The sequence below is a fragment of the Phocoena phocoena genome, chromosome 2 (assembly GCF_963924675.1).
Source record: "Phocoena phocoena chromosome 2, mPhoPho1.1, whole genome shotgun sequence".
Taxonomy (NCBI): Eukaryota; Metazoa; Chordata; class Mammalia; order Artiodactyla; family Phocoenidae; genus Phocoena; species Phocoena phocoena.
The window spans coordinates 92,837,901-92,865,653 of NC_089220.1; the positions used below are offsets into that span (position 1 = coordinate 92,837,901).

At 39.1% G+C, this 27,753-nt stretch overlaps 1 protein-coding gene across 3 annotated transcripts in view; it reads left to right on the top strand.

The window, feature by feature from the left end:
• Positions 1 to 27,753, top strand: part of SLC27A2 (solute carrier family 27 member 2) — a 54,840-nt gene that overhangs the window by 12,014 nt on the left and 15,073 nt on the right. The window contains exons 2-5 of one of the 3 annotated variants that reach the window (XM_065870978.1): positions 5,352 to 5,453; positions 9,067 to 9,225; positions 11,548 to 11,672; positions 24,273 to 24,467. In XM_065870978.1, coding sequence (XP_065727050.1) covers positions 5,352 to 5,453; positions 9,067 to 9,225; positions 11,548 to 11,672; positions 24,273 to 24,467 — 581 coding nt within the window. Of the gene's footprint in view, positions 1 to 5,243; positions 5,454 to 9,066; positions 9,226 to 11,547; positions 11,673 to 24,272; positions 24,468 to 27,753 lie in introns of all 3 variants that reach the window. The other 2 variants (XM_065870977.1, XM_065870979.1) reach the window with 2 other exon arrangements.

The following is a 27,753-nucleotide window of genomic DNA, read 5'->3' on the forward strand; positions in this document are numbered from 1 at the left end:
CAAATAAACAATGTAACCTTACACCTAAAGGAACTTGAGAGAGAAGAACAAACAAAACCCAAAGTTAGCAGAAGGAAAGAAATCATAAATATCAGAGCAGAAATAAATGAAATAGAAACAAAGAAAACAATAGCAAAGATCAATAAAACTAAAAGGTGTTTCTTTGAGAAGATAAAATTGATAAACCATTAGCCAGACTCATCAAGAAAAAAAGGGAGAGGACTCAAATCAATAAAATTAGAAATGAAAAAGGAGAAGTTACAACAGACACCACAGAAATACAAAGCATCCTAAGAGACTACTACAAGCAACTCGATGCCAATAAAATGGACGACCTGGAAGAAATGGACAAATTCTTACAAAGGTATATAACCTTCCAAGACTGAACCAGGAAGAAATAGAAAATATGAGCAGACAAATCAAAAGTAATGAAATTGAAACTGTGATTAAAAATCTTCCAACAAACAAAAGTCCAGGACCAGATGGCTTCACAGGCGAATTCTATCAAACATTTAGAGAAGAGCTAACCCCATCCTTCTCAAACTCTTCCAAAAAATATCAGAGGAAAGAACACTCCCAAACTCATTCTATGAGGCCACCATCACCCTGGTGCCAAAACCAGACAACGATACTAAAAAAAAAAAAGAAAATTACAGACCAGTATCACTGATGAATATAGATGCAAAAATCCTCAACAAAATACTAGCAAACAGAATCCAACAACAAATTAAAAGGATCATACACCATGATCAAGTGGGTTTTATCCCAGAGATGCACGGATTCTTCAATATACACAAATCAGTCAATGTGATACACCATATTAACAAATTGAAGAATAAAAACCATATGATCATCTCAATAGATGCAGCAAAAGCTTTTGACAAAATTCAACACCCGTTTATGATAAAAACTCTCCAGCAAGTGGGCATAGAGGGAACCTACCTCAACATAATAAAGGCCATATATGACAAACCCACAGCAAACATCATTCTCAATGGTGAAAAACTGAAAGCATTTCCTGTAAGATCAGGAACAAGACAAGGATGTCCACTCTCACCACTATTATCCAACATAGTTTTGGAAGTCCTAGCCACAGCAATCAGAGAAGAAAAAGAAATAAAAGGAATACAAATTGGAAAAGAAAAAGTAAAACTGTCATTGTTAGCAGCTGACATGATACTATACATAGAGAATCCTAAAGATGCCACCAGAAAACTACTAGAGCTAATCAATGAACTTGGTAAAATTGCAGGATACAAAATAAATGCACAGAAATCTCTTGCATTCCTATACACTAATGATGAAAATTCTGAATGAGAAATTAAGAAAACACTCCCATTTACCATTGCAACAAAAAGAATAAAATACCTAGGGATAAACCTACCTAGGGAAATAAAAGACCTGTATGCAGAAAACTATAAGACACTGATGAAAGAAATTAAAGATGATACAGATGGAGAGATATACCATGCTCTTGGATTGGAAGATTCAATATTGTGAAAATGACTATACTACCCAAAGCAATCTACAGATTCAATGCAATCCCTATCAAACTACCAATGGCATTTTTCACGGAACTAGAACAAAAAATCTTAAAATTTGTATGGAGACACAAAACACTCCAAATAGCCAAAGCAGTCTTGAGGTAAAATCAAGGGAGCTGGAGGAATCAGACTCCCTGACTTCAGACTATACTACAAAGCTACAGTAATCAAGACAATATGGTACTGGCACAAATACAGAAACATAGATCAATGGAACAAGATAGAAAGCCCAGAGGTAAACCCAGGCACCTATGGTCAACTAATCTATGACAAAGGAGGCAAGGATATACAATGGAATAAAGACATTCTCTTTAATAAGTAGGGCTGGGAAAACTGCACAGCTACATGTAAAAGAATGAAATTAGAACACTCCTTAACACCATTCACAAAAATAAACTCAAAATGGATTAGTGACCTAAATGTAAGACCGCACACTATAAAACTCTTAGAGGAAAACACAGGAAGAACACTCTGACATAAATCACAGCAAAATCTTTTTTGATCCACCTCCTAGAGTAATGGAAATAAAAAACAAAAATAAACAAACAGGACCGAATAAAACTTAAAAGCTTTTGCATAGCAAAGGAAACCATAAACAAGACGAAAAGACAACCCTCAGAATGGGAGAAAATATTTGCAAATGAATCAACGGACAAAGAATTAATCTCCAAAATATATAAACAGCTCATGCAGCTCAATATTAAAAAAACAACCCAATCCAAAAATGTGCAGAGACGTAAATAGACATTTCTCTAAAGAAGACATACAGATGGCTAAGAAGTACCTGAAAAGCTGCTCAACATCACTAATTATTAGAGAAATGCAAATCAAAACTACAATGAGGTATCATCTTACACCAGTCAGAATGGCCATCATCAAAAAATCTACAAACAATAAATGCTGGAGAGGGTGTGGAGAAAAGGGAACCCTCTTGCACTGTTGGTGGGAATGTAAACTGATACAGCCACTATGGAGAATAGTACGGAGGTTCCTTAAAAAACTAAAAATAGAATTACCATATGATCCAGCAATCCCACTACTGGGCATATACCCAGAGAAAACCATAATTCAAAAAGTCACGTGCACCCTGATGTTTACTGTAGCACTATTTATAATAGCCAGGTCACGGAAGCAGCCTAAATGCCCATCAACAGACAAATGGATAAAGAAGATGTGGTACATATATACAATGGAATATTACTCAGCCATAGAAAGGAATGAAGTTGGGTCATTTGTTGAGACGTGGATGGATCTACAGACTGTCATACAAAGTAAAGTAAGTCAGAAAGAGAAAAACAAATATCGTATATTAACGCATATATGTGGAACCTAGAAAAATGGTACAGATGAACTGGTTTGCAGGGCAGAAATTGAGACACCGATGTAGAGAACAAACGTAGGGACACCAAGGGGGGAAAGCCGCGGGGGGATGGGGGTGTGTGATGAATTGGGCGATTGGGATTGACATGTATACACTGATGTGTATAAAATGGATGACTAATAAGAACCTGCTGTATAAAAAAATAAATAAAATAAAATTCAAAAAAAAAGAAGAATCTGCCTGCCAATGAAGGAGACACAGGTTCAAACACTGGTCCGGGAAGATCCCACATGCTGTGGAGCAACTAAGCCCATGAGCCACAACTACTGAGCCTGCGCTCTTGAGCCCACGAACCACAACTACTGAGTCCACGTGCTACAACTACTGAAGCCCGTGTGAATAGTACCCAAGCTTCACCACAAGAGAAGCCACCGCAATGAGAAGCCCGTGCACCTCAATGAAGAGTAACCCCTGCTCTCTGCACCTAGAGAAAGACCCAATGCAGCCAAAGATAAGAAACAAATAAATAAATTTATTTATTTATTTATTTTTTAAAAAAAGAATTGAGGCGAAGTCCATTAAGGAATGATGGCCAATAGAAACTCCAGGAGAAAACTGTTCAAGAAGGGAAAGATGATTATCGTGTGTTACTTCGCTCTGCAGTCATATTTACAAATAATTACATTGTCATAATCTTGTCAATCCTGATGATTGGTTCTAGAGCTTCTAGAGCCAACACACAGACAAAGCTAGGAAGACAGAATTATAGCCTCAGAATAGATGTAAATACCAGTAACCCAGACGATAAAGTGAAGATAATAACTGTTGGGGGTGGACAAGGGGGATGGGGATCAAAAATGATAAGTCAAGAGGGAGCAGGAAAAGCACATAATTTGGTGATGGAGAAGTGATTGCTAGAAGAAAGAGCTAAAAAAAAACTGAAAGTCATTGCCTCTAGGCAGCACGTTTACTTGTGAGATAAGGGCCTGTTGATTTTCATTATAAACTCTTTTGTACTATTTGATTTATATTTGTCAGGTGTATGATTGTTTTGGTTAAAAAGTTTAAAAACTTTTTAAATGCATCTATCGAGATGATATCTCATGTCTTGATGGAGACATCATACATAAACATGTGAAAAACAAAGCATATAAGATGAATCAGGTTTAGCCTCCCTAAGGTAATTCCCTGGGATATTGAGTCACCTTCCTATTAAGGATAGGCCTATTCACTTCAGTTATCACCATTCAAGACAAATAAGCTTAAAGACCATCTCATCTTATGGTTTAGCGACACAAAAATCCAAGTAGTAAACCTGAAATGTGGTTTGCATATTACATGAATGCCTTTTAAATTTTTTGACCTAGGGCTTCCCTGGTGGCGTAGTGGTTGAGAGTCCGTCTGCCGATGCAGGGGACGCGGGTTCGTGCCCCGGTCCGGGAAGATCCCACATGCCACGGAGCGGCTGGGCCCATGAGCCATGGCCGCTGAGCTTGCGCGTCCGGAGCCTGTGCTCCGCAACGGGAAAGGCCACAACAGTGAGAGGCCCGTGTACGGCAAAAAAAAAAAAAAAAAATGTTTTGACCTTGACCCACTGTAAAAACTACATTTTTGTGTGACTCAGCACACACACACTCACAGAGCTGAAACAAAACTTTAAAAAAAAACCTCTTCCTGTGTGTGATATGCTCTGAAAATTTCTATTTCATTCTATTTTATTTTTTAGAATAATGGTCACTTTAAATGATTTTAACAATCCACTGCTGTATTATGACCCATAGTTTGAAAAACATGCTAATCGATCCATTTTTTCTTAGGCCAGAGAATGTGCTTGTGAGATTTGGAGCTTATGTCCCAGATCAGCTGAACCTTCCTAGTAGAACTACTTGTTGCTGATATGTAAAAAAATGTGTTATATAAAGTTAGCTTCTATCATCTTTGTTAGTAGCATGGCTCCCCTGCTTTCATTTCTCTTTTTCCTTAAAATTTTCTTTTTTTTTATCACTGGTCCTGTGGGGCACATATTAGGAATAACTATATATATATATATCAGATATGCATAAAAGTCATACACTTACATAATCTTGGTTTCTACCCATATGTCCGTTTGTTTGCACTTGCCATGTAAAATACAGACTTCAGCCAACCATCTGCTGCTTATGAAACCATTAAAATCCAACCTCCCCTCAAATATTGGGATCTTGGGATATTTTCAAATTTGGTAAATTCCATGTTAAAAATGCATAACTCTAAGTATCACTATATCTACACATGTTAGCAAAGTTTAGGGAAAACAAAATCACTGCAAAATTTATTGCACTAATAGACTTGAACGAACTAATTTAGTTTGTTTGGATTTTTTGTCTCATTAAATTAAGAACTACAAGAAGCTGTTGAAGAGGTGCTGCCAAGCCTGAAAAAAGATGGTGTGGCCATCTATTACGTGAGCAGAAGTTCTAACACCGACGGGGTCGACTCTTTCTTAGACAAAGTGGATGAAGTGTCAGCTGAATCCATCCCAGAGTCCTGGAGGTCGGAAGTGACCTTTTTCACTCCTGCCTTATACATTTATACTTCTGGAACCACAGGTAAAAATAAAGAGAGGATTCTCCAAGAAATGGACCTATCCTGAAAGTGTTAAATGTTAGGTTAGATTTTCAAATGCTCTCTTTCTTCGGCAAAACTAATCAGATAACTAATACTTCAGGGGATTTAGCTCTTTGCCTGTGGGAACTGATCTTGTTTCATAGCATATGAAACCATTTGGGTTTCTCTAAGCTATGCATACCTCCCCCTACTTGGTGTATAGAACAGATAAAGAGGTTAACCAAGAACTACAAAAATAGTTATGATGATGGATAAGATTTGGCACTGAATAGGTTGTTGGAATTTTTTTAATGATTGCTGCATTTTGATTATATTATATCCAGAGTCCATATATAATGTAATCAATTATAAATGGACCACCAAAGAAGACTGCAGAACAGTAATGGGGTTATATTTATACAAATATTTTGACCACCATCTTTCCAAGCAAGACTGACTTGGAGCTGTTTGGTGCTGTGGGTGTAGGATGGCTCTTAGCTGAGGGCCTAAAATAATGTATTTCATCAAATCTAGGATGCTTTGCACCTTCAGTGTAAGCTGCACCATTATTTTGTAAGCCACTAAGAGAAAACACTGCCAATTATCGGTGTTGCTGGAACCCTGCTACATGGAACAGGCAATATTAGAGGTAGGATGTACTAGGTGTTCTTTTGGAGCTTTACGGCATTTGTTCACACAACTCTCCCACCACTGCCACCCACAATTGCAGGTGGGTACTACTCTTATTCCTATTTTACAGATTCAGAAACCGATACTTAGAGAGGTTAAGAACTTTCCAAGATCAGAAGTAGAAGTGTCAGGATTCACCTTGGTAGGCTGACTCCACAGCTCATGCAACTGACCACTCTGCCAGAACACCTCCTAGTTCATCCATTTAACAGCTATTTGGTGTCTGCCTATTCTAGGCCAGGGGAAATGTTACCAAAACGTAATCAAATGAAGCCTGAGTGATATATTTAAGAGGAGGGCAGGAAGCTAGCCCCAGCATGCTAATTATTAATATTGGGAAGTTGACTATGTGAATCATTTATCTCTTTTGGTTAAAATTTTAACTTAAGCAGGTAATACAAACATGCATTCTCCTTGTAAAATTCTGTTAAGACCGTACAGAAAACCTGAACGAACTTTTTGGCCAACCAATAGATAAGGGTTCCTTTGAGCCTCATGAGGAGGGGTGGCTGGGGATGACCTATTAAAGCTGATTCCCAGAGCATAATGTCTGTCACTGTTTTGTCAAAAGTTATATATCGCCATGCCAACAGAATGGTAGGATGACACAGTTAACCAAATGCTTCCACTACATCCAGACACTACCTTAATATATGGAAATTTTACCTTCATTTTTAATAGAATGGTAAAACTAAACTGAAAACTTTGGTTTGGGAAATAATTGAGATAAAACAAGCCCTTTTAGTTAGTGACTGGGTGTTCTAGTCTTAATACTATATAGGTAAGTATACAGTATTAAGACACTTCTTCACAATTACAGATTTTGACATCAAATATAAAACCCATTTTAGGGGAAAACGAGAATAAGCAGTCTTTAATTTAATCCTATAATTCAGAATTTAGATTTAATTGGAATATAATTGGGTTGATGTTTATGTTACTCTTCTTCTCTCTGAATAAAATATTTGTTAAGTTACTCTTCCAAACATTAATTAAAAGAATTCATTTAAGCAATCAGAGAACAAAATGTTTTCCTTGTTCCTCAAAGGCAGTCAGTAGCACAAAATTATATAATAGTTACCAGATATTCTTATTTCTTCATTAAAAATTTTAATTAGGAAAGTTTCTGAAAGTACTTCAAACCAGCAAAGGATGTGCATTTCTTTTTGTTCTTTTTTTAAAAAATATAATTCAGAGCTTTTACTATCTGGACAATTTTTTTCCAAGGTGAATACAATTGATTTATTGATGCTTTCTTCTGTTTCAACAAAGACCATGAATTGTGAATTGTGTTTATGATGATGGTAGTTTGCCAGCCATACTGCTTTGCCTTATAACAAATTACTTTTATTCAGGCAATATCCAGCTAAGGTACCGTCAAATATTGAAGCATCTGAATCTTCAGAGAATTGCCTTCCTCTTCCCAAAGCCAATTTACCCACTCAGGTCTTAAACTCTAGCCCCAGCCCCTTGGTAATGACTTCATGCCCTTCCCAACTGAACTGACTCCCATGGGAAACAATATAAGCATACTCTTTTAATTGAGTCTTACAAAAAACTTACATAAATTATAGTTAAGAAAATGCAAATGTACTTAGTGTAATACAACTACACTGAGATACCATCTTTCACCTTTTAGATTGGCAAAAATCCCAACATTTGAAAGGATACCTTGGAAGGGCTATGAGGAAACAGGTGCACTCATGTATTACTGATGGGAGAGTAAATGGGGACAGCCCTTATAACAGGCAATGTGGCAGTGTCTATCAAAATTACAAAGACATATCTTTTGACCTAGCAGTCTCACACCAGCAAATTTATCCTACAGATGGAGCATCATTCATAGTGCACAGTGCCATGTGGACCAGGTTATTCACTGCAGCATCATTTGAAATCGCAAAATAATATGAATAAATTATAACACACACACAAAGGACTTGATGCAGCTGAGAGTGAGAGTAAATGAATGAAAAAATAGGGGAAAGTTCTACATACAAATATGGACAGAACTCCAAAATACATTAAGTGGAGCAGGGACAAGTGCAGAAAAGTGTGCTTTTTTTAAAATGGGGGAAAGGGAAAACATATGAGTAAGTGAGCTTATATTTGTATAAAGAAACTCTAGAACAGTACATAAGAAATTCATAAAAGTGGTTATGAAGGAAGGAGATAGGATGGATAGGCTATTTACTCTTTCTGAATCTCAACTTTCTCATCTGCAAATTAGAGAATATAATTCTACTTATTAATTATGAGAATTAAATGAAATTTTGAAAATACAGTTGACACTTGAACAATGTGCAGGTTAGGGGTACTGACCCTCCACACAGTTGAAGATATGCGTATAACTTACAGAAAGCCCTCCATATAGGTTCCTAGGTATCTGCAATTTTTCATTCATGGATTCAATCAACCATGGATATATTTACTATTGAAAAAATCCTCATATAAGTGACCCCGAGCCATTCAAACCCCTGTTGTTCAAGGATCAACTATACCTTGCAAGGTGGTAGACCAGAGCAGAAATTCAATAGACATTCTTTCCTTTTTTCTCAACTTACTACTGTAATAACCATCTAACTCAGAGATCAGCAAACTATGGCCTGTGGGCCACAAACAGCCCCGCCAACTGTTTTGTAAATAAAGTTTTATGGCAACAGAGCCAAATTTGTTCCTTTTTGTGTGTGGCTGCTTTCAGCTATAATAGCAGAGTTGAGTAGTTGCAATAGAGACTATGACCCTGCAAAGCCTAAAACATTTACCATCTGGTTCTTTACAGAAAAAAATTGCCAACTTCTGGTGTAACTGAATGCAATCCTCTAATCCCCAGCTAATGAATCTTCCTAAGCGACATCTCTCTCCCAGACCACATGTCTGTGAATGACCACTCTTGGTTCACTCATGGCTTCTCTTGTGTTTACAAAGGTCTCCCAAAAGCTGCAATGATCAATCATCTTCGCACTTGGTATGGAGCCAACCTCGCTGCTACCAGTGGGATAACGGAGAATGACGTAGTCTATACCACCCTACCCTTGTACCACAGTGCTGCACTTTTGGTTGGCTTACATGGATGCATCCTGACTGGTAAGCTTTTTCTCTCAACAAGGTGTTGGAGCCCAGTACACATTCAATGTGCTCATAAGGAAAAGTAATACAAAATTTGCTACTTTCCTGTGTGCCCAGAACGGTGTTTAATTCCCTGTTGATAACTAGCTTGTTTGGCTCACAATAGCAAGCATCCAAAAGAATTTATAGGGAATTCCCTGGTGGTCCACTGGTTATGACTCCATGCTTTCAATGCCAAGGGCCAGGGTTCAATCCCTGGTCGGGGAACTAAGATCCCACGTGGCAAAATAAATAAATAAATAAAAAGAATTTATATTTTCTCATGCCTGCTTGTCTAGTAATATAATGCTATAATTGTTCAGTATACCAAAGAGGAAACTTCTTTAAAATATTTTAGGTCTTTATCCAGGTTAAGGTACTTGATCCTTTGATTCCATAAATAATTCTCCTATGTCATTTCTGTCTTCAGAAATCTGCATGTTGATCTCCATTAGCATCTGATTTAAACTTCCCATTCAGTTGTCCCATTCTACTTTATTCTTCCCTACTTCTGCAGGTCCTCAGCTCTGGTCAGAATACGTAGCTTTCCATCTCTTCTCTCTACTTCTGAAACTTTACCATTTAAATTAGAATTGCCATCCTTTCTCCTGTCAGTAGGATTTCTGCCTTTGGTGTATATAAAGTCTCAGTCCAATATCCACCTCTTCCAAGAAACCACGTCTAAGTTTCTAACTAAGCTAAAAACCTTAATTTTTTCTGCCATGTGACATTTTATTTTAAATAATTATTATATATAGTAGCATATATGCATATACAAATACACATATGATTCTCCAAGCCTCTGCTCCTTTCCCTCATCAACCTATTGATCAGCTATAAAACACTTAGCCCAGCATCAGTACCAGTCTCCAAATCAGCAAGGAATGCCTGGGTCTGATCATATTGTTGGGCCCTTCAAGAACAGGGTGACTCTGAAACTCTCATAGGGACAAATCAATCACTCACACGTTTGCTTAAGCACAATTGATATACGCTAAAAAAGAAAATATAGTATTTTTTTAAATTTCTCCTAAAATATTGGACTTTTGTATATTTAGGAGTAGAAATAAACTAATAACATGAAAAGTATTTGTGACATTTTTAAATTTCACTTTACTACATTTCATACCTATCGTTAGATTGGATATGATAGATATATTGTTTTTACCCATTGTATTAGTTTCCTATTGCTACTGTAATAAATTACCACAAACCTAGTGATTTAAAACAACACAGGTTTATTCTCTTACTGTTTTGCAAGTCAGAAGTCCTAAAATCAAGATGTCAACAAGCGTGCATTTCTTCTGGAAGCTCTAGGGAAGAATCCATTTTCTTGCCTTTCCCAGTGTCTGGAGGCTGCCTACATTCTTTGGCTTGTAGCCCCTTCTTTCGTCTTCAAGCATTTCACTCCAATCTTTTGTTTCTGTCATCCTTTCTCCTTCTGCCCTTGATCTTCTTGACTTCCCCTTATAAGCACCCTTGTGATTACATTGGGCTCTCCCAGACAATCCAAAATAATCTTCCCATTTCAAGATCCTTAATTTAATCACATCCACATAGTCCCTTTTGTCATGTAAGGTAGCAGAGTCACAGGTTCTAGGGATTAGGATGTGGATGTCTTTGGGAACTATTATTCTGTCTATATCACCCATCAAAGAAGAATATCGCGTGCTTGCTGAAGACCCTGGCTCTCCATCGCTTATAAAACTGTCAGGCTCCTCCACCTGGCACTTACAAACTCTCCAGGATTGCACCCCTAGCTGCTTCCCCAGTTTCATCTCCCTTGACCCACCCAGCCTTCACCACTCTAGTCACAGGCCAGCAGAGTCTTGGCCATCCCCCAACCTTCCGGACTGTTCTGTCTTTATGTTCATGCTTTTTCCTCCGCCAGGAATTCTCTCATCTTTCTCGATATTCACTTCTCAAGACCTAATTCAAATCCTATGCCTTTCTCAGCACTTGCCCCCAAGCAGAATTAGTCTACACACACACACACACACACACACACACACACACACACACACACGTGCACCCTTAGGGCCTCACTGAACCTTGTTTATTGCACACTGACTCTTAGAAAAACGTGTATCTTCTCCCCCATTAGACTGGAAGCTCCTATAGGACAAAACTGTGTCTTATTTATTTTTTTTTGCATTGAATATAATTGGTACCTAATACTTGTTTGTGAATATAATTCATATATAAATTTTTTTTAATTTATAAATTTCAAAAGTGACAAATATAATTAGGGACTTTTTTGGTAGCATTTCTTTATTAGTACTTTCTATGCCTTCTCTGTAGGTGCTACTGTCGTTTTGCGTTCCAAATTTTCAGCCAGCCAGTTTTGGGATGACTGCAGAAAATATAACGTCACTGTCATTCAGTATATCGGTGAACTGCTTCGGTATTTATGCAACTCCCCCCAGGTAACACTCCCCATGTTTCATTATCTTTTCGAAATGCATAAGATGGGAATTCAAGTCACTTTGGGTCATGCTAGGTTTCAGCTGCTTCTTGTATATCGGTTTTCAGTTTACACAACAGTTACTTTTCATGATAAAGAGCCTGGCACCACACCTACCACAGGGGATTTACCAGATGGCAGCTGCTGTAATAACATTATTATTCCCTACCTTTGTACCTGTTTTCACATCTGACCCTCTACCTAGCATATCCTCTGCTTCTTTCTCTACCTGTTTAAACCCTACTCATGGTCAAAGCCCAGTTCAAATGATACCTCATATGTTAAACTTATTTGCGTCACCCCAACAAAAGTCATTGCTCCCTTCCCCTACCTCATTTGTTTTCTCCTCCTTTGTGGCCCTTGTCAGGTTGCAGGTGTTTGTCTTCATCCCTCCCATCCTCCCTAGGCTGTAAAATCTTCGATGGCAGGGACCGCATCTTATCTCCCTGCCCTCTCTTATACCACAGGCATGCAGAAAACTTTTACTTAATGTTGCTTAATGAATAAACCCCCATATGGCTTTGAAACCATCTGACAAAATCTGTTACCAAGCTTAGAACAGATACCCCAAAGGTAAGTAACTCCAAGGGCTTTGGATCTGCCCTATTTGCAGATATCCAAATATCTTGAAGGGGTTGTTTGAAAGAGTTCCTTCTGCCCAGTCCCTCAGCTCTCATCAGAGAAGGCAGCCTGCCTGGGGACCAGATGAAGGTTTCTCAACAGTGGCACTGCTAATATTTGTGGCCAATTTATTTTTTGCTGTATGTACTTATCCCATGCACTATAGGATGTATAGTAGCATCTTTGGCCTTTACCCAGGACATGCCAGTGGTACCCTCCCCATCCCCCCAGGTTGTGATAATCAAAATGTCTTCAGACATTGCCAGATGTCCCCTGGCAGGCAAAATCAACCCCAGATGAGAACCACTAGACTATATAATGCAGTAAACTCACAAGATTCTACTTTCTTTAATCCTTTCACTCATCATAAGAAAACAAACTCAAAGGATCACTAAGTTGATCAACTGCTATTTATAAGAAACTCTTATGTTCAATTTATATACAGGCTACCTCAGAGATATTGCAGATTCAGTTCCAGACCACCACAATAAAGTAAATATCACAATAAAGCAAGTCACGTGAATTTTTTTGCTTCCCAGTGTACATAAAGTTACGTTTATACTATACCGTAGTTTGTTAAGTGTGCGATAGCATTATATCTTTAAAATGCAGTGTGCATACCTTAATTTTAAAATACTTTATTACTAAAAATGTTAACGATCATCTGACAATGCCAGTTTGCCAAAAACCTTCAATTTGTAAAAAAAAAAAAAAAAAAATTGCAGTATCTGCAAAGTACAATAAAGTGAGATATGCTGTAACAGAAGCAGTGTAACATAAAGAATTATAAGATGCTCTTGCCTTAGTTCTTTCTCTCCTCACTTCATTCAGTCTCTACCCACATGTGACCTCATAAAAGAGACCCCTCCTACAAATTCTCAAACATACCACCCTACCCCTTACCATGCATCTCGCGGGTTACTGCTTTTCATGGCACTGTCACTTCTGACATAGTGCATGTTTATATGACTGTTATCTTTCTCCTCCAGTTAAATGAAAGCTCCATGCACCAGGAACTTTGTTGATTGCCAGATCCCCAGCACCGAGATCTGTATCTGGCACATCCTATGTGTCAACAAATTTTGCTGAATGAACCTCTAAATTCTTGCCCCTGAAAGATATATAACTGACTTGAGGGAAGTAGTGTGTTCCCCCAAGATGTTTGGGCTTAGCACATATTATTCTGATTCAGGGGGTACATTCAACAGATTTATGAGGGTCATAATTAGCTGTAAGCTGGGTGAGGACCTTTTCTATAGCACTGGGTGAATCTTGAGGACATTATGTTAAGTGAAATAGCTAATCACAAAAAGACAAACAGTGTATGATTCCACTTATATGAGGTACTTAGAGTATTCAAAATCATAGAGACAGAAAGTAGAATAGTGGCTGCTTAGGGCTGCAGGGAAGGGGGGAATAGGGAGGTTAATGGCTATGGAGTTTCCATTTTACAAGATGAAAGGAGTTATGGATATGGATGATTGTGATGGTTGCATAACATTATGAATGTATTTAATACCACTGAACTGTACAGATAAAATTGTTGAGAGTAAATTTTACATTGTATGTATTTTACCACAATTAAAAAAAATCACAGGAGACCCAGGTTCTATGAATTTAAAGGGAGCTTAAAGAAAGATTGTATCAAAAGGACTTCTCAGAAGTTGATACAGACAATCCTGCAGTCTGCGGAATGGAAACCACAATCACAGAAAGTTAAACAAAATGAAAAGGCAGAGGATTATGTCCCAGATGAATGAACAAGATAAAACCCCAGAAAAACAACTAAGTGAAGTGGAGATAGGCAACTTTCCAGAAAAAGAATTCAGAATAATGATAGTGAAGATGATCCAGGATCTCAGAAGAAGAATGGAGGCAAGGATCAAGAAGATGCAAGAAACATGTAAGAAAGACCTAGATGAACTAAAGAACAACCAAACAGAGATGAACAATACAATAAATGAAATGAAAAATACACTAGAAGGAATCAATAGCAAGAATAACTGAGGCAGAAGAACAGATAAGTGACCTGGACGACAGAATGCTGGAAATCACTGCTGTGGAACAGAATAAAGAAAAAAGAGAAAAGAAATGAAGACAGTCTAAGAGACCTCTGGGACATTAAATGCACCAACATTTGCATTATAGGGGTCCCAGAATGAGAAGAGATAGAGAAAGGACCTGAGAAAATATTTGAAGAGATAACTGCTGAAAACTTCCCTAACATGGGATACAAAATGGTCACCCAAGTCCAGGAGGTACAGAGAGTCCCAGGCAGGATAAACCCAAGGAGGAACATGCCGAGACACATAGTAATCAAACTGACAAAAATTAAAGACAAAGAAAAAATATTAAAAGCAACAAGGAGAAAATGACAACATACAAGGGAACTCCCATAAGGTTAACAGCTGATTTCTCAGCAGAAACACTGCAGACCAGAAGGGAGTGGCATGATATATTTAAAGTGATGAAAGGGAAGAACCTACAACCAAGAATAGTCTACCCAGCCAGGCTCTCATTCACACTTGATGGAGAAATCAAAAGCTTTACAAACAAACCAAAGCTAAAGAATTCAGCACCACCAGACGAGCTTTGCAACAAATGCTAAAGGAACTCCTCTAGGCGAGAAAGAGACCAGCAACTTAAAACAACCTTGTACATATATATACTGCTATATCAAAACCTCATGGGAACAGCAAACCCAAAAACTACAATAGATACAAGCACAACACTAAAGATGGTCATCAAACCATAAGAGAAGAAAACTAAAGAGGAAGGGAAGAAAAAAGACCTACAAAAACAAACCCAAAACAATTAAGAAAATGGCAATAGGAACATACATATCAATAACTACCTTAAATGTAAATGGATTAAATGCTCCAACCAAAAGACACAGACTGGCTGAATGGATACAAAAACAAGACCTGTATATTTGCTGTCTACAAAAGACCCACTTCAGACCTAGAGACATATACAGACTGAAAGTGAAGGGATGGAAGAAGGTATTCCATGCAAATGGAAATCACAAGAAAGAGGGAGTAGCAATACTCATATCAGACAAAATAGACTTTAAAAAAAGATTGTTATAAGAGACAAAGAAGGTCACTACATAATGATCAAGAGATCAATCCAAGAAGAAGTTATAACAAGTCTAAATATATATGGACCCAACATAGGAGCACCTCAATATATAAGGCAAATACTAAGAGCCATAAAGGGAGAAATTAACACCGTAGTTGTGGGGAACTTTCACACCCCACTTTCATCAATGGACAGATCACCCAGACAGAAAATCAATAACAAAACACAGGCCTTAAATGACACGTTTGACCAGATGGGCTTAATTGAAATTTATAGAGTTCCATCCCAAAGCAGCAGAATACACATTCTTCTCAAGTGCACACGGATCATTCTCCAGGACCTGACCATGTGCTGGGCCACCAAGTGAGCCCTGGTAAATTTAAGAAAATTTAAATCATATCAAGCATGTTTTCCAGCCACAATGCTATAGATTAGAAATAAACTACAAGGAAAAAAACTGTAAAAAACACAAACACTTAATTGTGTTTGGAGGCTAAACAATATGCTACTAAACAATCAATGGATCACTGAAAAAATCAAAGAAGAAATCAAAAAATACCTAGAGACAAATGAAAATGAAAGCACAACGATTCAAAACCTATGGGATGCAGCAAAAGCGGTTCTAAGAGGGAAGTTTATAGCAATACAATCTTACCTCAGGAAACAAGAAACATCTCAAATAAACAATCTAACTTTACAGCTAAAGAAACTAGAGAAAGAAGAACAAACAAAACTTAAAGTTAGTAGAAGGAAAGAAATCAAAGATCAGAGCAGAAATAACAGAAATAGAGATAAAGAAAGAAAACGATAGCAAAGATCAATGAAACTAAAAGCTGTTTCTTTGAAAAGATAAACAAAATTGATAAACCTTTAGCCAGACTCATCAAGAAAAAAAGGGAGAGGATTCAAATCAATAAAATTGGAAATGAAAAAGGAGAAGTTACAACTGACACCACAGAAATACAAAGGATCATAAGAGAATACTACAAGCAACTATATGCCAATAAAATGGGCAACCTGGAAGAAATGGACAAATTCTTAGAAAGGTACAATCTCCCAAGACTGAACCAGGAAGAAATAGAAAATATGAAACAGACCAATCACAAGTACTGAAATTGAAACTGATTTTAAAACTCCCAACAAACAAAAGTCCAGGACCTGATGGCTTCACAGGCTAGTTCTATCAAACATTTAGAGAAGAGCTAACACTTATGCATCTGAAACTGTTCCAAAAAATTGCAGAGGAAGGAAAACTCCCAAACTCATTCTGAGGCCACCATCACTCTGATATGAAAACCAGACAAAGATACCACAAAAAAAGAAAATTACAGGCCAAAGTCACTGATGAACATAAGCACAAAAATCCTCAGCAAAATACTAGCAATCCAAATCCAACAATACATTAAAAGGATCATACACCATGATCAAGTGGAATTTATCCCAGGGATACAAGGAAATGAATCAGTGTGATACATCACATCAACAAATTGAAGAATAAAAACCATATGATCATCTCAATAGATGCAGAAAAATCTTTTGACAAAATTGAGCACCCTTTTATGATAAAGACTCTCCAGAAAGTGGGCATACAGGAAACCTACCTCAACATCATAAAAGCCATATACAACAAACCTACAGCTAACATCATACTCAACGGTGAAAAGCTGAAAGCATTGCCTCTAAGATCAGGTACAAAACAAGGATGTCCACTCTCACCACTTTTATTCAACATAATGTTGGAAGTCCTAGCTCCAGCAATCAGAGAAGAAAAAGAAATAAAAGGAATCCAAATTGGAAAAGAAGTTAAACTGTCACTGTTTGCAGATGACATGATTCTATACATAGAAAATCCCAAAGATGCTACCAGAAAACTACTGGAGTTCATCAATGAATTTGGTAAAGTTGCTGGTTACAAAATTAATGCACAGAAATCTGTTGCATTTCTATACACTAACAACAAAAGATCAGAAAGAGAAATTCAAGAAACAATCCTATTTACCATCACATCAAAAAGAATAAAATACCTAGGAATAAACCTACCTAAGGATACAAAAGACCTGTACTCTGAAAACTATAGTAAGACACTGATGAAAGAAATCGAAGACGACACAAACAGATGCAAGGATATACCATGTTCTTGGATTGGAAGAATCAATATTGTCAAAATGACTTTACTATTGAAGGCAATCTACAGATTCTATGTAATCTCTATCAAATTACCAATGGCATCTTTCACAGAACTGGAACAAAAAATCTTAAAGTTTGGTGTTTGGAAGGGGAAATAAGATAGACCAGAACCCTGAAACAGCTGAATAGACTCAGCTCACCTCCCTTGTGTTGTCTGCCTTCCCTCCAAAATTAGGTAACCTCTGTGGTCCTTTCCCAGCCTAAAATGTCTGTCTCTGCACCATCTCCATTCAGATAGAAAACAGAATGGAGGGGGGACTCCCCTGGTGGTCCAGTGGTTAAGACTTCATCTTCCAATGCAGGGGATGTGGGTTTGATCCCTGGTTGGGGAACTAAGATCCCACATGCCTCGTGGCCAAAAAACCAAAGCATAAAACAGCAGCAATGTTTTAACAAATTCAATAAAGACTTTAAAAATGGTCCACATCAAAAAAATCTTTAAAAAAAAGAAAACAGAATGGAGGGGTGTGTAGCAGCACAGAGTAGAGAGTGGCCAGTTTGTCCAGGACAGGGGTAGACCAGGGGAAAGAGGGACAGAGAGCAGAATCAGGGTAGGTTTGCCAGAGAGGTGAGTTTTGAAGGGTGCAGAAAAGTTTTCCAGCCATGCAGGGAAAGAAGGGCTAATGACTAGCTGGAACAGCATGGCAGAGCAGTGGAATAAAGCACCTGCCATATTGGGAACTGCAAGCAGCATGGCAGGAGGCGAGACTGATTGGCTGGGCCAGGTAACAAGAGTTTTACTGTTCTGAGACTCAAGTGTGAATGTGATAAAGCACCACGAAACAGCCTGAGAGTGATGTGGGAGGTGGTTTTTAAAGACAATCCCTTTGGGTACAGTGGGAAGATACACTAGACACAGAAAGCCCTCTTCTGTAAAACAAAGAGGTTGAATTTCACCCTTTTACTCCTGTCAATGGGTGCTTTCTTTTCTCCTCAGGGAGTCAAGCAGAAGTATAGCATATTAGTTGTTAAGGACATGGACTCAGGAATTTTTCTAAGGTGGTGAATAGCTTCTGCCCTTTCACCTCTTGGAAGTCTTCCCCAAAACGAGGAGGACAAGAAAAAGCCACACAAGCTCTATCATCCTAGAAACTAAGAGACATTGCAACCAGGAACTACATAGTACAGAGAGCTGAAAGATGAAGGTCATTGCCATAGCAGGGCTGAGAGGGGTGAAACTTGAGAGGCAATTACCAAAAAGAAGGAAGCTGATTGACTTCCTAAAGCCTGAGAAATTGGAGGTACCAAATACAACTGAAGTTTGGATGAGGTACCAGGCTTGAAAACAGGAGAATTTTTGAAAGTCTGTGTATGAAACAGCTATACCTACTGCTCCCATATCCCACTTCTGTAGGAGACAGGAGGCTTATTCTCTGGAGAAGAGCTAGAGAAGCTTTGAACTCAAGGATCCCAAGAGCAGAGGAGGGCAGCGGTGAGGCACTGAGAGCAGAGATTGAGTAACTGTCTACTACTGACCAGGGAGACCCCAGCTCCCTTCCCCTGCCCAGCTTCCAGAACTCCAGTAGTCAGTTTATGCTTGCAGGCAAGAGAGCAGAGGAGGGTTATGCTTAGGAAGAACTAAACATTCTCAGAAAAGAAACTGGACATTGGCTCACTGCCCCATTACCAGACAGTGCAGCCAACCTGGCAACAGCCCCTACCTACCACAAAAAATGACTCAAACATCTTTTTGTTGCTTTACTTCTAAATATGAACAGATACCAAAGGAAAGCCTCTAACAGGAAAGATCATTTTCTAAAAAGAAGAAAAAGCAGCATCAATTCAAAGAGCAGGAGAAGACTTCCAGAAATCAATAATTAATATTCTTAGAAATATTAGAGATTTTATACCCATTAAACAAAAATAGTATGCTATCAAAAAACAAAACAGAGTAAGACCTCCTGAAAGATAAAAATACGATTTAAAAATTACTTAATCCATAGAAAGTTTGGAAGATAAAGTTGAGAAATCTTACAGAAAATTGGAGGAAAGACAAAGTGATGGACATGAGGAGAGACAAAATAAAAAAATTAGAGGATCAATCCAAAAGATCCAATATCTGATTAATAGGAAATAGGGAAAAGGATAGTGAAAATGGAGAGGAAATTATTAAAGAAATAATACAATAAAACTTCCCAAAACTGAAAGACAGATTGAAAGGGCTAATTGAGTACCTAATAAAATGAGGGGAATTTTTTTTTAATTCTTAAAATATACTATGATGATACTTAAGACTATCAAAAAAAGAGAGGAAGGGACTTCCCTGGTGGCACAGTGGTTAAGAATCCACCTGCCAGTGCGGGGGACACGGGTTCAATCCCAGGTCCCGGAAGATCCCACATGCCGTGGAGCAACCAAGCCCGTGCACCACAACTACTGAGCCCATGGGCCACAACTACTGAAGCCCATGTGCCTAGAGCCCGTGCTCCACAACAGGAGAAGCCACCACACTGAGAAGCCCACGCACCTCAATAAAGAGTAGCCCCCACTTGCCACAACTAGAGAAAGCCCGCATGCAGCAACGAAGACCCAACACAGCCAAAAATAAAATTATTTAATTAATTATTTTAAAATGATTGCCTATTTAAAAAAAGAGAAACAGAGAAGATTCTGTAAGAATAACAGTTGACTTGCCAACAGCAACACTCAAGCTGGTAGCTACAGGGAGCAGTGCCTTCAAAATTCTAAGTAAACACTATTACCTATCCAGAATTTCATATCCAACCAAATTATCAATCAAGTATAAAATAAGAATATTTTCAGACATTCAAAGTCTCAAAAAAATCTTACCTCCTGTATACCCTCCTTTAGGAAGTTCCTATAGAAAGCATTCCACCCAAATAGGAGAGTAAAAAAAGAAAAAGGAAGACACAAGATCCAGGAAATAGAGGCAAAGGGTATCCCCAGGCCTGGGAAACAACTCATCCAGATTGGAGCAAAAGGATAAAAGGAAGAAAAATGGAAAAAAGGAAATTATATCATCTGATAGAAAGAGGAACATTGTATTTAGATGCTTTTAGAGGGTAAGGAAAGAACTACAAACAGAAACTAAGAAAATGAAGCAAAGGGGCAGGGAGGAAATTAATCCCAGGAAAAACAAACATTTGTTCAAGAATTTGTTCATAGTATATTATACTTAGCTCATCAGTGGTGGATTAGGGGCAAAGTAATGTGAGCACTGAATATTGATTTAACCAAAAATTGTGATATCGAAAAATTGGGAGAGAGCTTAATCCCCATCCAGCACAATAGGAAATCAGTAAGTAATGTCTAAAGTGATTAATCAAAAGATAGTGGTATAAGCATTTAATTTAGAAATATGGAGGTGAGAAGAAACAGCTACAGGGGTTAAAAATGTCTGCCTCTGGGTGGTAGGCTGAAGGCAAAGGATGAGGACAGATAAGTGCAATAACATTTCTTCATGTAAGTCTTTCAGTACTATTTGGTTCTTAAACTCTGTGTGTGTGTCGCTTTTTTTTTGACTAAGGAAAGGAGTGCTCTCCAAAGTCATGTAGATTTGGATTTGAATTTGGGGACAACGGTGTTTCTACCTGTGTGATCTTGGGCAAATTATTTTAAACTTCTCAAAGCTCCGTTTCCTCAATTGTAATTTGAGGCAAATACTTGATTACCTCTCACATTTCAGTAGGGCTCCTTAGAACCTTAAGATAATGCAGGGCAATTGCCTGGTACATAGCAAAGCCCTCAGCAAAAGTCTTCTGCTTCCTCTGATTACCTGGTGCCCCGTACCCTCTCTGGACACCCTCATCTCTCACCCTTCATCGGTCATTCAATCCATGGTGGATTAAAATCCCCCAGGTGTGTCTGCATGTTGCACCTCACCTCTAATGTAGAATAGAATGTTCGATCTTTGTTAAAGAAAAATGAGGTGACCCTTGACCTTTGGGGAGTGGCTTTGGTGGTGAGGAAATACTGTTTCTTCTTTTGGAGAAACACCAGTACTCTCAGGCCCTGGTGAGCAAAAGCTTAGATGAGAACCAGACATCTCTGAAGCCTCCAGGGCCTCTTGGTTTGTGTCCACAAACATTTCCAGCCTACAGCCTTAATCCCTTCTGCTGGTGTAATAAGATCCCTCAGTTTATGATGAAAACTAAGCTGATGGCATTGTGACTGTGAGCCCAGCTACCTGGCACCCGCAGGTGACAGCTGCACCTCTGAGGCTGGCCCGCTTCCCACATCTCCAGAGCACTGCTGCCTCCTGCACCATAAACCCTGCCCTGGTGCTGATGTCCTGGCCATTAACTGTTTGAACAAGGAAGTTGAGGGTTTCCTGGTGGAGGTTATTTCTTCTTTTACTGCAGGAATTGCACTATATGCAAAGCACAGGTCCAGGCACGGTGGATGATAGAGAGAGAGATTAGGCCTCAAAGGAGCTTACAGTCTAATGGGAGAGATAAATGTTCATCACCCATTAGACAAGGAAATGAACTAAGAGGGTGATTGTGGGCTGCATATAGAAGAAGTAAGGTCTCTGGTCTACACACTGGAATGCTACTTTGGAGCTTCTCACGCAGGCCTGGGACCAAGTCAACCCCAGGTCAGGTGGTTATTTCCAAGCAAAAGTAAGTATTCCACAAATATTTGTGATGGTTTATTCTCAGAGTGGCAGTGAGGGACAGCAGTGTGGGGGGCAAGGGTAGCCTCTGGAAATCTGACAATCCTTGCTGAGGAGAGTAGTACCTTATGGACAGGATGACCCTATAAACCACTATCCAGGGGGCTTCCCTGGTGGTGCAGTGGTTGAGAGTCCGCCTGCCGATGCAGGGGACACGGGTTCGTGCCCCGGTCCAGGAAGATCCCACATGCCACGAAGCGGCTGGGCCCGTAAGCCATGGCCGCTGAGCCTGCGCATCCGGAGCCTGTGCTCCACAACGGGAGAGGCCACAACAGTGAGAGGCCCGCCTACCACACACACAAAAAAACAACAGAAAAACACTATCCAAACAGGGACATTTGAGAATTAAAGGAGTGTCATTAATAAGCACATCAGGACATCAGGTGTAAACCAGGATCAGCCCTGGCAAACCAGATATATAGTCTCCTGACTTAAAAGTACTTAATAATTAGAAAAGGGAATCGATTCAGTGACTTAGGGACCGATAGAGCTGAGGAAGAGAATAGGTTCCCACTCAGCCAGAACAAATAAGTTCATGCAGGTTCAGAAGGCTTCTCAGGTAAGTCTCCTCAACACCCTGGTTAAGAAACATTGGGACAACACGCCTAGTCTCTCTCTCTCTACACATTTCCTCCTCAAAAAGACGGCACAAGGGGCCCAGTTTTAACTAGTGAAAGGTATCATCCGCCTCTCTGGTTAGGACTCCTGAAAGAACCTCACCACCTGAATTTTGACCAAGGAGCTACTTAAAAATTAAATGCATACATGCTGCTCCACGGGCTCCTTGGCTTCTCTCACTTGGAAACCAATTCAAGGTTTGTTTGGTTTGGTTTCTAACTGCCGTATCAAAGGTCCTCTCCTTGTCAGAGAACTGCCAGCCTCTCTCTGCAAACGTTTTTTTTAAAAAAGGATCTCTTATTCCAAAATCACTTCACAGTGATTTCACAGAGTAGGAAATAAGGTGCAAAATACTCCTTAGAACATTTGCTCTTTTAAGCAAGTTGCTGTTCAGTCAAAGAAATTCACATTTGATAGAAGAGGAGAATCCTAGTTACCTGGCACTTCTACCCCACTCCGTCCTATTTTCTGTTAGAGTAGAGGTCATCAAGTTACAGATTTTGCAAGTTAAAATTATACTTATTTACCTGTCCCTCCCTCCAGGCTGTGATCTCCTGACATCACATCAAATGCCTTATTAATATAAAATATCATTAAAATTACCCAAGGTTTGGACATATTTGTAGGGCCTCATAAATGAAAAGCAGACCAGCCCTCATCCCCCTCTCTTGCTCATACAAGCTCTGCTTTCAGTTCTTATACCCAAAACAGCCTTTCCTTTGTGATTTTTATTTATAGCAAAGCATATTCCTCCCAGGCCACCTCAGGCAACTGGGAGCCAGCATCCTCTCTCTCTTCCCCTTCCCATCCCATCAGAACAGTTTCATTGTGCTGGTTCAGCTCTACCTGCTCTTGTGACCACTGGGTCTATCTGTTAGACGAATGCATGATCAAGAGTCTTCTCCCCAGTCCCGCCAGGCCCTCACATGAATTCTCTTGAATGACTGTAGAAAATGATTCTCTCTTTTTGCCTGGACTGTGTTCCCATTTTCTTCGTCACAGTCAAGTGAAGATTATCACTTCAGATTGTGTCAGTCTCTGACAGACCTCTCCCATGGGGCCTTTCCTTTCTGGCAATTTACTGAGGTCCACCAGCCTCATCACGAAAACAATCAACACATGACTTAAGCTTTAGGTTGGATGTGGGTTAAATGCTGGCATCACTTAGTTCTGTCAAGTGACAAATCAAAATGGGAAAATCCAAGCCTTTCAACTATTAAATCAGAGTTCCCACTGTCGGCCCATACTGTGTGTGTCGGTAGGCGGGGGGAGGTGTAATATGTGTGGATGACAGAAAAGGCATGCACTAAGGCCAGCTCATAACCAACATAAATATGTAGAAACATAAAGGCCACTATTAATATGTAAGTACAGGCTCCAAAGATGTTTCAGCTTGGTCTCTTCTTCGTCCCGCTACAGAAACCAAACGATCGTGACCATAAAGTGAGAATGGCATTGGGAAATGGCTTGCGAGGAGATGTGTGGAGAGAATTCATCAAGAGATTTGGGGACATTCACATTTATGAGTTCTATGCTTCCACTGAAGGCAATATCGGATTTATGAATTACACGAGAAAAGTCGGTGCTGTTGGAAGAGTAAACTACCTACTGAGAGTAAGTACATTGAAAAATGAGGGCAGCCAGCTTTCAGCACATGGAGATTTCTTAAAAGCTATGCCATGATGATGTTATCATCAGAATCCCATGCAGTCTCAGAGCCATGGCCCATTCATATCACCAAGAGAGGTTTTGCTCAGCTCTGTGACAATGACCTAAAAATGACAGGGTCCTCGAATTTTAAAATATTAATTTCTATTAATAACAACCCATTATGCCTTTGCCATCTGCAACTTGTGTGAAGTCTTCTAATGCCATTTATACTTGTATTTGTTAAAACACCTGAGGGTTACCAGTTCTGTATGTTTACTATACACTGTGAAATGTGGTACTTCCCTTTCATCACACTGTACATTACCACCACCAGGGGAATTTTTTATACATATAGATGCAGGGCCCCCACCCCGTGAGCTTTGGATTCAATTGTTCTGAGGGAGGGCCCAGGCATCAGTGTTTTCTTAAAGCTGTTCAGCCAGGGTTAAGAACCACTCCTTCAAGATAACCAGGGTGCATCCGAGTTGTAGGATCTTGTAAACATTTGTTTTCACCTAGTAACTACACCAGAAAGATATTTCTTATGTGTAAGCCAGCTCTCACAGCATTCTCTTTTCCCTCTCATTTTATTGCCTCACCTCCAGACAATCTCTTTGCCTTTTATTGTGCTCGAGCAGTCAGTCTTCCAGATGACCACCTATTCTGCAAAATTCCAGAAATATTCAGCAAATGCTGAACCTTCACTTGCTTGAGCAGTCATTACTGTGGTTATGCCTTGGGCAGCTCATCCTGCCTGGGCATGAAACAGCCACACCAGAGCTCCCAGGCAACCTGTGCCCCCGGGGACTGACCAGCAAAGTACAGAGGACAATAGTCCATGTGCATAAGAGATCTGGCCCAAGAGATCAAATTCCACTACCATCACAGACTAGCCCAAGGTCATGCCCTTTGTGTTCCTTAGGCCTCAACTTCAGAATCTATAAAAGAGACAGAAAGAGAAAATATAGAGCCTGGTGCCTGGCCCAAACTCAGTGTAATAAGGGAAGAGAGTTCTTGAAAGGATTACATTAAATAGGATATAACCCAATGCCTGTCATATAATAGCCTTGAAGAGTTATTAGTTGTAAAGTTTACTACTGTTCCATTCCTTGTATTCTGGCCTGATCTCCAGGCATTCCCAAGTCCAAGGAACCTCTCTAACAACAGCCAAACCTACACTACACATGTCCCTCCACTGTGCTCCACACCTGCGCCATCCAATACAGTAGCCACTAGCTACACGTAGCTATTTAAATTATGTAAACTTTTAATCAGTTCTTCATTCACCCCAGCCACATTTCAAGTGCTCAGTAGCCACATGTGTTTAGTGATGACCACGTTGAGTAGTACAGTTATAGGACATTTCCATCGTCACAGAATATTTTACTGGGCAGCACTACTACAGACTGAGAATCAATTTCCTACTCCCCACTGGAATCGCTGCTGAGAGGGTTAATCTTCTCTAGTTAGCATCAGGCCAACCTGAACCAGCCCAAACCTTGGATACCCAGGCTAAACGCAGGTCACAACAAGAGAGGGCAGAAAGCTGAGCTGAGGCCTGGTGCAAGCTATCTATGTTGTCACTACTAACCCTCAGAAAACGTAAGTTGCAGGGAAACTTTCATTTCAAACTAAACCTGAGGACCCGAGAAATTGATGCTGTATATTACTAGTTCTTTGCTTCTCATCCATTGATTGCCATGTTTTATTGTCAGTTTTTCTACTTTAAACAAAACCACATATTTTAACTAGAAAAAAAGGAAGACGATGACCCTGCATTTGATGAGGAAAAAAGCATTACTTACCAACCCAAAATTTTTACATTCTTGCAAATAAACAAGATCTACATTTGTTGAATATGAATGCTATTCGGTTTCTAATGGTTAACTGCTACTACCAAAGCACATGATTGGTTAATTTATCATACAGATTTGAAAGCAAATTTGAAATGGACATAGTAATCATGGTTAATAATTAAATCTAAACACTGTCACATTTGTATTTTGCTGCCAGTATAGAAAATAGTATACTTATTGCTCTTACTGAATTAAACTTAAATTCTTATGCCCTTGAATTATAGTAACATGAAATATGGTGGAATTTTAATAATTTTATAGCCATGGGCATGAAACAAAGTATACCATTATATCATTGAATCTTAAATGTATTGGAGAACATGTCCCTGGAATGCGAAACATCTAACAGTAGTGGATTAAGGTTAAACAAGATTTTATATAACATTTTTATTGGAGTATAATTGCTTTACAATGGTATGTTAGTTTCTGCTTTATAACAAAGTGAATCAGTTATACATAAACACATATCCCCATATCTCTTCCCTCCTGCGTCTCCCTCTATCCCACCCTCCCGATCCCACCCTTCAAGCTGGTCACAAAACACTGAGCTGATCTCCCTGTGCTATGTGACTGCTTCCCACTAGCTATCTTTTTACATTTGGTAGTATATATATATATATCCATATATACACTACCACTCTCTCACTTTGTCCCAGCTTACCCTTCCCCCTCCAGTGTCCTCAAGTCCATTCTCTAGTAGGTCTGCATCTTTATTCCCGTCATGCCACTAGGTTCTTCATGACCATTTTTTGTTTCTTTTTTAGATTCCATATATGTTAGCATACGGTATTTGTTTTTCTCTTTCTGACTTACTTCACTCTGCATGACAGACTCTAGGTATATCCACCTCACTAGAAATAACTCAATTTTGTTTCTTTTTATGGCTGAGTAATATTCCATTGTATATATGTGCCACATCTTCTTTATCCATTCATCTGTTGATGGACACTTAGGTTGCTTCCATGTGCTGGCTATTGTAAATAGAGCTGCAATGAACATTGTGGTACATGACTGTTTTTGAATTATGGTTTTCTCAGGGTATATGCCCAGTAGTGGGATTGCTGGGTTGTATGGTAGTTCTATTTTTAGTTTTTTAAGGAACCTCCATTGGCTGTATCAATTTACCACCAGCAGTGCAAGAGGGTTCCCTTTTGTCCACACCCTCTCCAGCATTTATTGTTGGTAGATTTTTTAATGATGGCCATTCTGACTGGTGTGAGGTGATACCTCATTGCACTTTTGATTTGCATTTCTCTAATGATTAGTGATGTTGAGCATCCTTTCATGTGTTTGTTCACTATCTGTATATCTTCTTTAGAGAAATGTTTATTTAGGTCTTCTGCCCATTTTTGGATTGGGTTGTTTGTTTTTCTGATATTGAGCTGCATGAGCTG